At 37.4% G+C, this 13,584-nt stretch overlaps 2 protein-coding genes across 3 annotated transcripts; one reads left to right on the plus strand and one right to left on the minus strand.

Moving 5' to 3' along the window:
* Positions 1 to 668: 668 nt before the first annotated feature.
* Positions 669 to 13,411, minus strand: cyb5b (cytochrome b5 type B). Of its 2 annotated transcripts, none has more exons than XM_085162959.1 (5): positions 12,970 to 13,411; positions 11,841 to 11,969; positions 10,632 to 10,658; positions 10,501 to 10,532; positions 669 to 10,368 (listed from the first exon to the last, which is right to left on the minus strand). In XM_085162959.1, exons 1-5 carry the CDS (start codon positions 13,165 to 13,167, stop codon positions 10,278 to 10,280), a joined length of 477 nt encoding a protein of 158 aa, XP_085019085.1. In that variant the 5' UTR covers positions 13,168 to 13,411; the 3' UTR covers positions 669 to 10,277. The 2 variants fall into 2 exon arrangements, with proteins under 2 accessions (XP_085019085.1, XP_085019075.1); XM_085162949.1 differs by having other exon boundaries at positions 669 to 10,371.
* Positions 741 to 3,220, plus strand: LOC146525673 (histamine H2 receptor). The gene is made up of 2 exons (XM_085162923.1): positions 741 to 1,542; positions 2,568 to 3,220. The coding sequence occupies exons 1-2, from the start codon at positions 741 to 743 to the stop codon at positions 2,861 to 2,863; spliced, it is 1,098 nt and encodes a 365-aa protein (XP_085019049.1). The 3' UTR covers positions 2,864 to 3,220.
* Positions 13,412 to 13,584: the final 173 nt, after the last annotated feature.

A 13,584-nucleotide genomic window follows, 5' to 3' on the forward strand; every position in this document is an offset into this window, starting at 1 on the left:
TGCCAATTCAGGACAATAGTTGCTTTATATTATATTATATTATATTATATTATATTATATTATATTATATTATATGATTAGGACATAGAACAGGAAATGTGTTTTTTGACCTGCTGTGCTAAGTGGTTTCCTGGTAGTTTGCCCTAGTGTGTAGGAGAAATATCTCTGCACATAACACTCAATATGTGCACACATATTAATAGATGTTAGGAAAATTAGCTCACTTAAATAGAATATAATAGAAATGGAATGGTTAGATGGTTAGATGGTTTTGGGCTGATAAAGGAATCTTTCCCTTTATGTTCCTGAAAATTTAGATTTATACTAACACTAATAAGAATTCCATTTTTAGATCACTTTAAGTTACAGGGCAATGATGTGGGCAATACCTGATCATGTTGAAGAAACAATCATTTCAGCTAAACTACCTATGATTAATATAAAAATTAGATGAGAATAGTAATAAAAACATCCACTTAGTTCATAAAATATTGAAAAGGAAACCGTGATTAGCCTGCTTCTGTACTGAAGCATGGCTGTAGTAAATGCATTTACCACCCAGCGCTAATTGCCTCAGGTGTGCTGCTGATTGCAGCGTTAGCTTAGCAGCGAACGGCCACATATTTTGCTCATATTTTTGATTTCTTTAGAAAATTTCGTCAACTTTCTTTCTTTTCTTTTCTTTTGTGTGTCTGTGGTTTACTTATGATTTGTTTCCATTTGTATCACCGTGTAGAGCAATGTATACAGCCCTTAACCTCTCGACTTCGGACGACTTCAACATGTCAGAGCTTGACTCTCAGAGACAGCAGGAGCTCTCCCACCGCTCCGTCAAAATAAGCATAATCATCGTTTTGGGCGTCGTGGTCACGTTGGGAAACATTGCAGTTCTCCTGGCTATTACTTCCTCAGTGTCCGGCTGGTCGAGAAACTCTCGGTACTTTCTCCTCTCGCTCACTGCAGCAGACTCTGCGTTCGGACTGCTGGTCATGCCCTTGAATCTGTGGGTGAGTCTGCTAAAGGACTACACTGAAGGTCCAGATGGTTTTTGTCACGTTGTGGCCTTTTGCAATGCCACCGTCTACTCCACCTGCATGTACACACTGGCCATGATAAGCCTGGAGAGGTACATTGCGGTGTTTTATCCGCTTCAGTACTCATCTCTGCTGACAAGGAAAAGGACGCTGTTTCTGATTGCCTTCGCCTGGTGCTTTCCTCCCATTTTACTCTCGCCGATATCATTACCAGATGGCATCATCCAAGTTCATTTTTCCACCGCATCACTGGTCTGCAACCCATCTTACTCTACAAATATTGGATACTCCCTAAGCTTGACATGTGTAATATTTTTCCCTTGCTCCATCATCATGACATTTGCAAACCTAAAAGTCTGGTGTGCAGCCAAGAGACAGAGGTTAAAACTGCGCAAATATGACAGCGCGCGGCGCAGTAGGCTCAATGTGCCTTCCAGAGTGCTTGTGCCTGTGATGGGAGCCTACTACATCTGCTGGACTCCCTGCATGGCAGCAATGATCTACAATGGTAAGCAAAACATCACTAGATATGTAAAGTGAGGATGGTGGATGATTTTCTTCTACCATCCTCATTTCATATATGAAGATATCCCATGTATTATAGTCGGTTTATGTCTATAATTGTGGCATTTACTGGGACAAAATATCTGAGAACTACTCATATAACTGGCTTATTTTGTAGCAAACTTTGCTTTTTTAGGTTTAGATAGTTTTTGATTATATAAGCTTAACTGGAAGAGGTAAACTTCACAGGCACTTGTCTTGGTGTATTTCTTATTTGTGGTTTCAAAGGCAGTAAGAGAATTCAAAAGATAGTATTTGATTGTGTTTATTAAAAATTGTATTAGATGGCTATTGATAGGTACATTTCCCTTTAAAGAAAATATTTTTTGTTGTTATTATTATCATTATTGTAAATAAAAAGCTGATTTGGGGCCAGTTATATGACTCAGACCTTTTTTGACCCCAGCCATGTGTTGTCTTGGAGTAGTCACGACTGAAAAGTCACAGCTGAATATTTTTAGAAGTCAAGACCTTTTCCAAAGAGTACAGTAAATGATCTGATATTGGATGAATATCCTGTGAAACGGAGCCGACGGTTTAGCTTAATCTTTAAAGTGTGCTGCTGTCTAAATGCTAGTTTCAGTGCAGTTTCCTCCTGATGAGTGAACTTTGTATTTTCAGGTCAAGACTACAAATGTTAGTTTGATGGGTTATATCATTGCTTTCAGGGGTAAGGCAAGCACCTCCAAAGCAGACTTTTTTAGTTTCTCTCATAATGCCAAGTGAAATATCCCCAGCTCCGTCTCAGGAGGTTCCTTTTGCAGTTATACTAACACTAATTATACTAACACTTTTAGGAATTTGTGTCACCCCATGAAGGGCCTCTGGCGTGAAAATTAGACAAAGAAAACATACAGAGCTACTTGCTCTGTAAAAAGGGAGCAGGTCAAAGTAGCCGCTGTCTTTTGCTAGGTACGTTGTTTTCACTTTGTTGATACTTGCCTTAACACATTGTTTTCTGCCTTACAGCAGTCACAGGTAGCAGTATACCAGAGTGGATTGAGTTTGTAGTGGTCTGGCTACCAACTTCCAATGGTTTCCTCAACTGCATCTTCTATTTCTGGATAAACCGAAACTTTCGCAAGAAATTCTGTCTAGTCCTTCAGAAACTAGCTCTGGCCCTCTGCCCTGAATTGGCCAACACCTTTGGGTGTTGCACCACATCAAAGATGCAGTTTGCATCAGGAATTTTGGATAACAACAACAGTGTCCATGGGCGTTCCTCCAGTGTGTCATCTACCTGCACCCTGCTGTCTGTGGCTTAAGACCTAAAGAGCACCACCGGCATGGCAACAAACATGGCCAGCAACCTCTGTACTGTGTTGCATTGTCTGACTGAGCTAGACAACTGAAGCCATGTTTTGACATAGTTCCATACAAGATAATGAGGGTGAGAACTAAGCTTTTTTATCAAACTTCAGAATCAGTGTCCAGTTGATTGGAGCACAGGATGAATTTAGAACGGTTTTGGATTTTTTCTTTTACTTATTCACACTGCTGCAGAGATTTAATTTACAATTAGAGACAGTGTCTTTAAAACCACCTTTTATTTGTTTTATAACCAACCAACAAACTTCTCTGTGCTCCCAAAAATTGACATTACATACAGTGATATAATCAGTCTTTCAGTGTCAGCCTGTTTAAACCTGTTGCACAGGTCACGGTTAGCGAATTAGTTCGTTTTAAATTCTTTCTATATGAAACATTTCTGAACATCAGTGTCTGATAATAAGCACACTGAAGGACTGAAACCATCTACCTCTTCTTCAATTTAAACTGTGCATCAAATACCTTGGCATATAACAGCTTGGAGAAACTAACCTTTAAGTCACAGCTTTTCAGTGGGTGCAAGGAGGAAAGTAATTAAGCATCTATACTGTAGAAAGGTCACCACATTTGTGCTGGGAAGAGATAACTTGGATAAGTTCTGAGGCTATGGTTGTTTGCTTTGAGATATTAAGTCTAAGATCTTCCTCACACTATCTGCACTAAAGTTTTTGTCATGTTATCGGTTTGTGTACATTTACAATGAATCGAGATTAGAATTCAGAGATTCCGTAACGTTTTATGCACTTAATTTTAGCCTTTAGGTTTTCTGCTTGAGTTACATCATTGAAGTTTGTGCAAGGGCAAACGGAGGATCAAAAGTGTCACAAAATTGTAAGTAAAAAAAATAAAAATAATCTGAATAACATAATATTAACCTTTTGTATGTATATCGTCTGTGATTTAAAAATTACTGATTATAAAAGAATTTATGTATTGATATATGGATAATCTATGAAATAAAGCATGATGCCTGTGAGTTGTTTCTTTTCAAGTCTTCAGTTTGAGTTTGATATTTACAGATGTATCATTGCAGAACTGAAATAAAGTTAAAGTGAAAAATGTTTGCTGATCCTTTAGCATATATTTTTTTTCTAGCTATGCGTGGTCTGATGCTCTACATATAGTCAGCATTGTTAGCTTCCAGTTAACATCTCTCTGCTTCTCTATGCTGTGGTATATAATAAATGCTAAACTGTACTATATGCTGTCAATGTTTTACCTGTTAATGTTTTTATTTTAACTTATTGAAGTAGAGTAGCATTTTGCACTCGCTAGCTGTCTCACTCTCTCGCCCTGTGACAGCTGGGATAGGCTCCAGCGCCTATCCCAGCGCCCCCCCCAAAACCTGGATGATTAACAAGCTCAAAATTAAAATTCTTGTTTGTGGTCATTAGATAAACGTTCTTTTCACCCAGAGAAGAACTCAGCAAGTTAGTCTATGCACAAAAAAATGACACGTCATTCTATTTTGGTAATATTTTCACTCTGTTTTATACTTCTGGGCAAATTTTTTAATAATATGAGATGGATTATGTTAATTGCTACCTACCAGTGTCATGTTAGATAACAGGTTGAGCTGTAGATCCGGAGCTTTAAAAAAATGAGCAGAAAATGATCCTTTGGCTTATGCATAATAGATGGATACAAGTTCGACTGATATCATGCCCAGTATTGCTCATGACAAAGGGCACAATAATGAAACAACAGTTCGATACATGCATAATGAAGGGAGCAAACTGAGGCAGCTGCAAGTTGTCCCATAAGTAGTTTTGCAAAGAATGATGTTAGAAAAAAAACAACATAACCTGATGAATCTCATGTCATGTGAAACCATCTCAGCATCTCAGACTTTGTCTCCATATGGCTCCACCTGAGCTGTCCTTCTGATAAACACATTTCTAATGTTGTCGATTTTGGTCTCTCCTAAGGAAAATCTTAACGTCTTCAACTTCACCGAATCCTGCTTGGTGTCTTTTTTACAGCACCGCTGAATCTAAAACATACATGATGGAGTCTCACTACCATCTCATATTGCTGCATAATACATGGGTAAATTTGCCTGGGTAAATTTAGTGATTTCATCAGCAGGTGTCCTTCACAAAAGAATTAAGTTGTTCTTCAGCTAGAGTTAAATGTTTTTGATAAACCTAGACAAGTTTTAAATTTTTAAAATTCTTTCTGACATTGGTTCTCTGCATGTTTTTGTCACTCATCTCTCTGTGCACAAGAGCAAGATTTTAATGTCCTTCTTTGTTAAGTCACACTAAAAACGTTTTCTATGAATATGTGACCCTTTCAGCTAACTCAAACCCTGTCAGAGATCAGGTGTATTCCCGCATTACCCAGAAGTGATTTTCGTAGCGTCTGAGGTGTTTGCCAAGCTGGTCTCTTAAGACACTGAAGTGTTGTGCATTAGAAGCCTCGGCTCTTCTTAAGCCTTACTGCTGCCAGAAATGACAGGTGATTTGGTTTGGGGAATGGTGATTGTCTTAGGGATTCACACGCAGTATATTCATACAGACACCATATGTCATCTTATAAGAGCTTATCATTCTCTCTGGTCATAATTCCTGCCACAACAAGAACTGGCTTCACTAAAATATCTAATATCTAGCTAGACAGAACACGAATCCCAATAAAGTCCAATGCATTGCTTCTATGGGTTTGTAAGTACAGTGCTTGAGACAATACTGTCAAAAGCTCCCTATTATAAAATTATTTTAATCTGTTGTTCATCTACATTAGCCTCATTGCAGTTTTGTAAGCAGAATATTTTTACATTTTACTTTAAACTATTAACATTGTAAAGTCTTTAAGGGTATTACATGTTCAAACACACTCTATCACACCCTGTTATTGTGTTTCTTTGCCCATAAACATTTGGAGATGTATGCTACAGAACTGTGTTTATGAAAATGAGAGAACAAGAGAGATTAATGATTTTAATATATACTTTGTAATGCTGTACCCACAATATTAAACTGCATGTTTAATATTATGTAGGTCTCTAGTGTGCTGTCAAAATGGCTCTGAGTAGCGGAGAAATAGACCTGTGACCTCTGGGGATACCCTCATCTGGTATTGAGACATTGACAGCTGATCTATCGGGTATTATGGGTTGCTGGAGCATGCTGACATGGACTGGGTTTGCTCCAGTGCATCCCATGTATGCTCAAATTCGAAGATGGTGAGGTTTATAAGCCAGGTTAACACCTTGGATCCCCCTTGGGACAGGTGCATGGTTGGCATGATGGGTTTGCTGGTCTGGATCAGTACCACACACATAATTTTTAGGTGTGTGATACATGTCAAAGAAATGTCCTATTTCCTGGCAGAACATTTTACAGGCACAGAATAATCGCTGGTCTTCATTTTTAATGTAACTGGTTGTAAAGTTGGAGCTGAATGGTGTATAGTTTCACTGTTTCTGGCAAATGCTTAATCCAAGACTTGGCATATTATCATCTTGACATGGTACTGCCATCTTGTGTTTCTACTAAGTATAACATGGCAAAAAAAATGTATCTATATTTATATAGAGAGAGATCAATATGTCTATAATGTTGCACAAAAGGAATTGGTGTAATTTTATACCGTTGGATTTCTTTTCTGTTTCAGGATTTAATATTTCTGTCCTACTAATTTTAAGTTTAAGTTTCATGAAGCCCAATACCAGTGTTACATACACTATTCACGTAGTATTGGAGTCCTTTTTAAATAAACGATAACAGCATTTTGGTTTCTTGAAACAAGCCATACACTTATTTAATTAAGGAATCTGGTTCTTTAAAGTCCCACCTGAGTGAAAACCTGATTAAAAAGGATAAATCAACAGGAGCGGATTTATGCTTCATGTGGCGTGTACTCTAAACTGTGAGGGCTCTTGTGGAGATTATAGACAGAGGAAAAACATCTTTCATTTCAATCACCCTTCCTGCTCTTTTCCACTTTACACCTCTCATGCTTCCGGCAAAAAGTAGCTACACTATATATAGTAGTTACACTATAAACTGCCTAGGCATGAGAAAATCAAATAAAAGTACCCGCCTGGAATTTTAAATTAAATCACAATGGGGCCATGATTACATTTCTAAGAGATAATATAACATTTTCTCTCATCTCTATATAAAAAAATTAAATGACTTCATGTTACAAATCTGTTGCTTATCACCACACTGGGCTACAGTGTTAGATTATAAGGGTTTTAATGGCATCTTTCCAAGGTAGTTGTGATGTTTGGTCTTAATTTGAACCTATGAAAGAGTATTCTCTGCTGCTGTCATTTAATAGCAGTTATAATTGTAAATGTTTACCGATTATCACATTTAAACAGCACTAGTCAGAGGTATGAGGAACGATTTGCTAATATAACTGTGGTAAACACATAGCATACAAAGCTGCATTCAGTAAAGCTGCCTTATTTAATGATAACGCCTTCTCAGAGGCTACCATTTACGGTGCCAGTTGAAACAGAAGTATGTGTCTGTACTGCATGTTGCCTGACTTCTTGTTTTTGGGCTGTTTCCATGTTCCAAGCATCCTCCTAGCACTCAACAATAACTGAGGTCCAGCTTTTGGCTTGAAAGAACCCATTTTGGCCACGTGAAGAGTGGAACTTTCCAAGAATCAAATTGCTTCAAACCCTTCATCAGAAAGCATGCCTCATCCACACAGTGCCCATTGACTGAAATGGCTTTTTTTCACCACACTCCAATGTATGAAGAGCAAAAGCTAATTTATTATCGAGCAGGATTTACTAGTGGCCCCAATGTGACACTGAAACATATGTGGAGGAAATAGCAATCAGCAAAGGAATTAATTTTCTAGTATTTTGTATATTAAATCAGGACCTAAAAGCTGTGACGTTTTAGAGCCTTTACTGTGATGATAACATGTTTTACTAGCTTGTTTTGGGGTTCTTTCTTTCATTTTTCTCTATTTGGCCTTTTTTAAAATTTCGTTTAGACTTTTTGCTTTTAATTCAGCTTAGTTTCAACCAGTTTCCAGAGTGTGTTTGCTCTAGTTTTTGAAAATGTTTAGTTTTTGTTTTGTTTCATTCTTCATTTCAGTCTTTGTTAATAAATATTATATGGAGGGAAAATGTTTCTAGCAGAATTTAGGAAAATCAGTACAAGTATTACAATACAAACAGAATTTTTTGAAAGCAATTTACTAAGTCTTGTAGACATCCAAGGTTTCATAAAGGCAGTTAAATAAAATTTATTATTTACCAAAGTAGCAAAAACTAAAACTAAGGATGTGTGTGTGTGTGTGTGTGTATAGTTTAAATGTTATTTTCCAACTAGTTTTAGTTTTTATTTTAGATTTAGTTAAGTCAGTTTTATATATATGTGCTTTAACCATGGTGATTTTTGCAGTAGGAGTAAGATGAGAGTGTGAGTGCATCAGGGATCTGTTCTCAGCCCCTTCTTGTTTGCAGACTGACAGTTGAGGTCAGGCAGGAGTCTCTGTGGCCTTTGATGTTCATAAACAACGCTGTAATCTTTACAAAGAGTAGGGAGCAGGTGGAAGAGAGCCTGGAAAGGTGGCAGTGTGCACTCGAGAGATGAGGAATGAAAGTCGGTTGAAACGAGACAGAATACATGCAGTGAAGCAAGAAGTAGTGGTAGTGAAGGTCGACGACTTTGACTATCTAAAGAGGTGTGACCTGCTACGATGCATAGTTTGGAGATGGTGGCACTGACAAAATGACAGTTATAGTCGAGATGGTTTGGGCACGTGCAAAGAAGAGCGGGTGGATACACTGGACAAAGGATGTTGAATATAGAGACGGCAGGCAGGAGGGAAAGTCACAAATCACACAGATTAAAAAAGAAAAAAAAGGAAACAGAAAGCCTATATACATAAACCCTGATTTACATTTAATTATTTTCAGGAAGTAGTGACTGGCGAATTGCACGTCAAGGCCCATTTTATTGATAGTTTCAAAGAAAGGAAATGGCAGGTAAAATGTATAACAATGTGTCCATCTTATCTTTTATAATCAACAAACTTATTTTTGACATCTGCAGTTTTGTACTCACATGTAAAAATAGCAGCAAGATCTATTCAGAACCTTCAAAATGACAGCTGACATCAATTTGTCTCTATTTGGAAAAAACTTTTTAATTACCATGAAATAAATTTAAATAAAGAATTAGAAAGCTTACCAAAACATATTTAACAAGACCAAATTAGCAACCTAGACAAAGGTTTAATAAATCAAATCAATAACAAATATAGGCCACAAATAATCATTAAACATGTAAAGACAACTAAATGTAGACTGAAAGATACCGATCTATAGTATCTTTTTCTGTTTTTAAAAAAAGATAAATGCCAAGCCCACTGATTATAGCCAAAGCTGCTACACAAGAAACACAGACCAGATTTTAAACTCTGCTGAATCAGCTGCTTGTGCCATTCACACAAAACTTAAAGTTCAGATGCATTACAATGAACAAAAGCTGTGAAAAAGCACTGGTTAAATAACAAACGGCATAGAAGAGGGAACATTAACAACTTGAAATTGTTGAATAGTTGAACACTTGAAATGTACTTTCTTTCAAGGGTATTCTGTGATTCGCTGTCATCTATTATACCTGGGTAATAAGTTGCAAATGACATTTAAATGATTAGGTCATTTGAACATTTATAAATTCCTGGAAAGAGAACATTGGCAGAAAGGGACAACTCCTAAAACAAATCAATGATGCAATATAATTAACTGCGATTTTCAAAAAGGATCCAACACAGAGACTTGATTACGAGTTTGCAACCGAGTGATAAAAGCAATCAAACATTGCCTAACAGCTGAACTGTGCATAAAGGAGTGAATAAAAAAACCCTTTTATTGAGAGCTAACTGGCTATTCTGACTTTATTAAACCCAAGAAAATGCACTGGAGGTTATGCAAGTTATTATCCAATAAAAAAAAGAAGAAGAAAAAAAACAGGCTGGAGGCTGTTAACTGTGAACCTCACTTCATCATCGCCCTGCATAACTTCTCCTTCAGCCTACCTATAGCTGGTCTAATAATGGCATAATGAAGATTCAAATTGCGAAACGTGCATATGAAAGTTTAGGGTAAAGACAACACGTGACATTTATGACAACTGGCACAGTGAAGAAAGCAAAGGCTGACAATTTCATAAAGTCTCTGCCCAACTATCTATTTGGTGCACCGAGTAGACGGACAAGGACAAAAACACTTAATCAAACTACTCCCTCCACTCTTCTTGCTGCTGAGGACGTTGACACTACCGCGCGTGTCCAGGGTGAGTAGGTTTTGGTCAAACATTTCAAGGCCTCCGAGATGAAAAGACGAGGATGAAAACACGACATCGCCATTCAAGAGGACCTTTGCTCAAAAATGAAGTAGCGATACACGATACCAATAACAACAACAGCAACAGCAGGTAACAACCAAATGGGCCAGGAGCTGCTGAAAAAAAGTATTACACAAACGTTAATTTGAAAACATTTTCATTTATACAGATATAAGGTGTCATTGCACTCGCCCCTCTGAAACAGTACAAAGAGAGCCTGAGACAAATTCATCAGAATGACTAACCTGCTCTCCTCAGACTTTGCGACTTCTGCTTTCTACAGCACAAAATAAATAAAAAGAGAAACACAAGTTGGGATAATGTGGAAAAGTCTAAATACTGTATCGTTTCATGGTGCATGGAACTGCCAATTTACCTTTGCAGTGTCCTTTTTTCTGTCATCCTATGAAGGAAAACAAAAGAAATCATATGATCGTTTTGTGATGCTGAGTAGAATTAAGTAAATAAATACTGAAATTTATGTAACCATCAAGTGGGACTGGTGAAAGAACCAGAAGGCTAATTATCCCTCAAAACTCATTGATTTGTTGCAAGTGGAATCCACCAATTAAAAGTGAAAAGTCATCTGAACAGGAAGACAGCAGGAAACTTTCTTTAAACTCTGCAACTTCCTGTTGCACTGGAATGTTCATCTGGAGATAAGATGGATTAATTTGCAGCAGTCCAAATTAAACAATTAATCACATGAACTGGACATCTTCCTTTTTTTTTTTTTTTTTTTGCAAGGCAGACCAGTCTTTGTTTCTACAGCCATTTTCTTGTGGCGTTAAAATGAGCAGCTCACACAAACTGTTTTGTAAAAGACCCGTAAAGACTGATTTTACAAATAGCTTTCACATTTGAAGTGTAAAGAGACTTTATATGTGAAAGCACTGGATTTGTCTAACTGAAACTGCTGGAGATTCATTAGCACTCAGTGGAAGCACAATGGATAAACAACAGTATGAACAGAAAATCTATCATCTAATGCTATAATTATGGTAAATTAGTAAATTTAACCATGTTTTAAAGTATATTATAAATATTGTGAAACTGTTGGGTGTATAATAGAGTGGCTGATAAGCTACACTGAATTTCCAACAAGCATAACATAAAATATTGTTACTCATGTTTAATTGGATAGTATTTTTATTGTATTTTTCTGATGCTTTTTATATTTATGCTGTGATCTCTCTAATTTCAGTATTTCATTATGCTCAAATTGATGTTTTTCATATTCATTCAAAACCAAATTACTGCCTCACAGGAAAAAGAAAATGTGAACATCAGACTGAATGTGATATAGGAACTTAAATAGAGAGCTCATGTGATAGACTTGGAAACAAATCAGTTTCCACCCACTTTACGTCATCTTATACACGACACCATCTGGAGGTGACTCCAAACAACTTAGGTGCAAATGACTCAATCTTGTGACATTATTTAGTTACTCTGTTTGATTTGGAAGGGTTTAAGCAACAATAATAACGAAGACATAATAATAAAGACATTTAACTTCAGTAATTGAAAGATTTAGACGTGTGAAAGAAACACTACAGGCAGACAGGCAGTCTTTCCTCCTTACCTCGTGAAGCTCCCCAATGTAATACTGCTGGAGCATCTCCCTGGCATCCGAGGAGTGACCCACATCCTCAAAGCTCTCTGTGGCATCTGCACCCGCCTGCTCCAGTAAAACCTCCTCACCTCCTGGATGCTAAAATCAAAAGTGGTTGACCTGGTTACTCTGAAGCACCTGACATGCACAACTGTTTTAGTATACTTGTTTAAGTTATGAATAATGACAGTATTACAGCTGAAATCACAGACAAAACAGTGAAATGCACTAATATTATAGTCTTCCAGTGTTGGAATGCATACATGGTTGGAAAAGACGCACCCCGGGACATTGTCAGCCATTAGCTGGCATTCCCAGACCTCAACTCCACATTACTTACAGAAATTACAAGAACATATTAGAACAAAATTTAGTCATGCCAAATTTTGGTTTTCAAGATTGTTACAACTATTTAAACTCTATTTTCCGTAATTTACAAACCTGCACCTACTCCCCATTTTACTATCAAAATACAAAGATTGAGGGGTGACTGTAGACGTTTGCACAGTACTGTACAAAGACGTACCACTCTAGGAGATAATTTTGTTGCTTAAGCAAAAAGGTTTTTGTTTGTTTGTTGTTGTTTTTTACACAACATGCAACTTTTAACTTGCAGAGTTTTTACACATTTTAGCCAGATAAAGGATCTTATCACAACCAGCCCACTGATTTATAAATCACATTTTTATCAGCTGTGTTTATAAAGCTATAAACATTCAGCCTAAATCGTCTGAAGAACTATCATCGGACAGGGCTAGCTACTACTTGTTAACCAAACTTAGCTAATCTATCCTACAACATATGGACACCCTTGCAGAAGAAATGATAAAACAATAAGAAGGTTCTTTAAAGTAGGCCAGTCGTAATTTTAGATTGTTTATACTGGCGGTTTTGAGTTTAAGATTAGGTCGTTAGCAGCAAATTAGCCGAAGACAATTTGCAAAGCTTACACGTCAACACGTAACGATAATGATCACGCTCATCCTGCACTTCCAGGAAGCCCAGACAAATGGCAAAACCAAGGGGTTCACGAAGAAGAATTAATAACGACTACTTTAATGACAAAGCATGAGCTACTAGTCAACAAAGTCTTTCTTACCTCTTCAAGGAAACTTGAAATGTCATATACTTTATCGTGGATGATAAGCCATGTGTCGTTGCTCATATTATGTACTCTTACGTCTTCTAACGTGTAACATTTTACGCCATCGTCTACTGTTTCGCAATTTTGCTCAACACTGGAGTCACCAGCTTCACTATTCGCGTTAGTGAGATTTTCTTTATTTTCCTCTCCCATTGTAACGTCAGTGCGACTGAGCGACTAGCTAACCTTAGCTTCTCTTAAACCTTAGCTATGTGTGCTGTTTGATTAGGCTCGAAAAGCCCCTGAAAACACCGCAGGGAAAAAAAAGTTAAAAGAACCACAATTCCAGTGCTGAGCAATTATTTGTTACGAAAGCATTAGACACCCTAAACCGGTATCAGCAGACATGTGAAATGAACCAATGCCACCGTGTGTTGTTTGACCGTCGGGGCAGTAACCAAAGAAACTGTCACTTTCTCAACAGTGACCAATCAGGTCGCCCAACTGATGATCACGAGACCATGGTGCAAGCCAAGGTTGTCAAGTGTGCGCTGTCATTGTGCATGTAAGGGACTCCGGTGACATAACATGTGTTTTACCCATTTTATCTGCGCTTAGATAACACTTTCT

Source organism: Neolamprologus multifasciatus, chromosome 1 (assembly GCF_963576455.1).
Source record: "Neolamprologus multifasciatus chromosome 1, fNeoMul1.2, whole genome shotgun sequence".
Classification (NCBI taxonomy): domain Eukaryota; kingdom Metazoa; phylum Chordata; class Actinopteri; order Cichliformes; family Cichlidae; genus Neolamprologus; species Neolamprologus multifasciatus.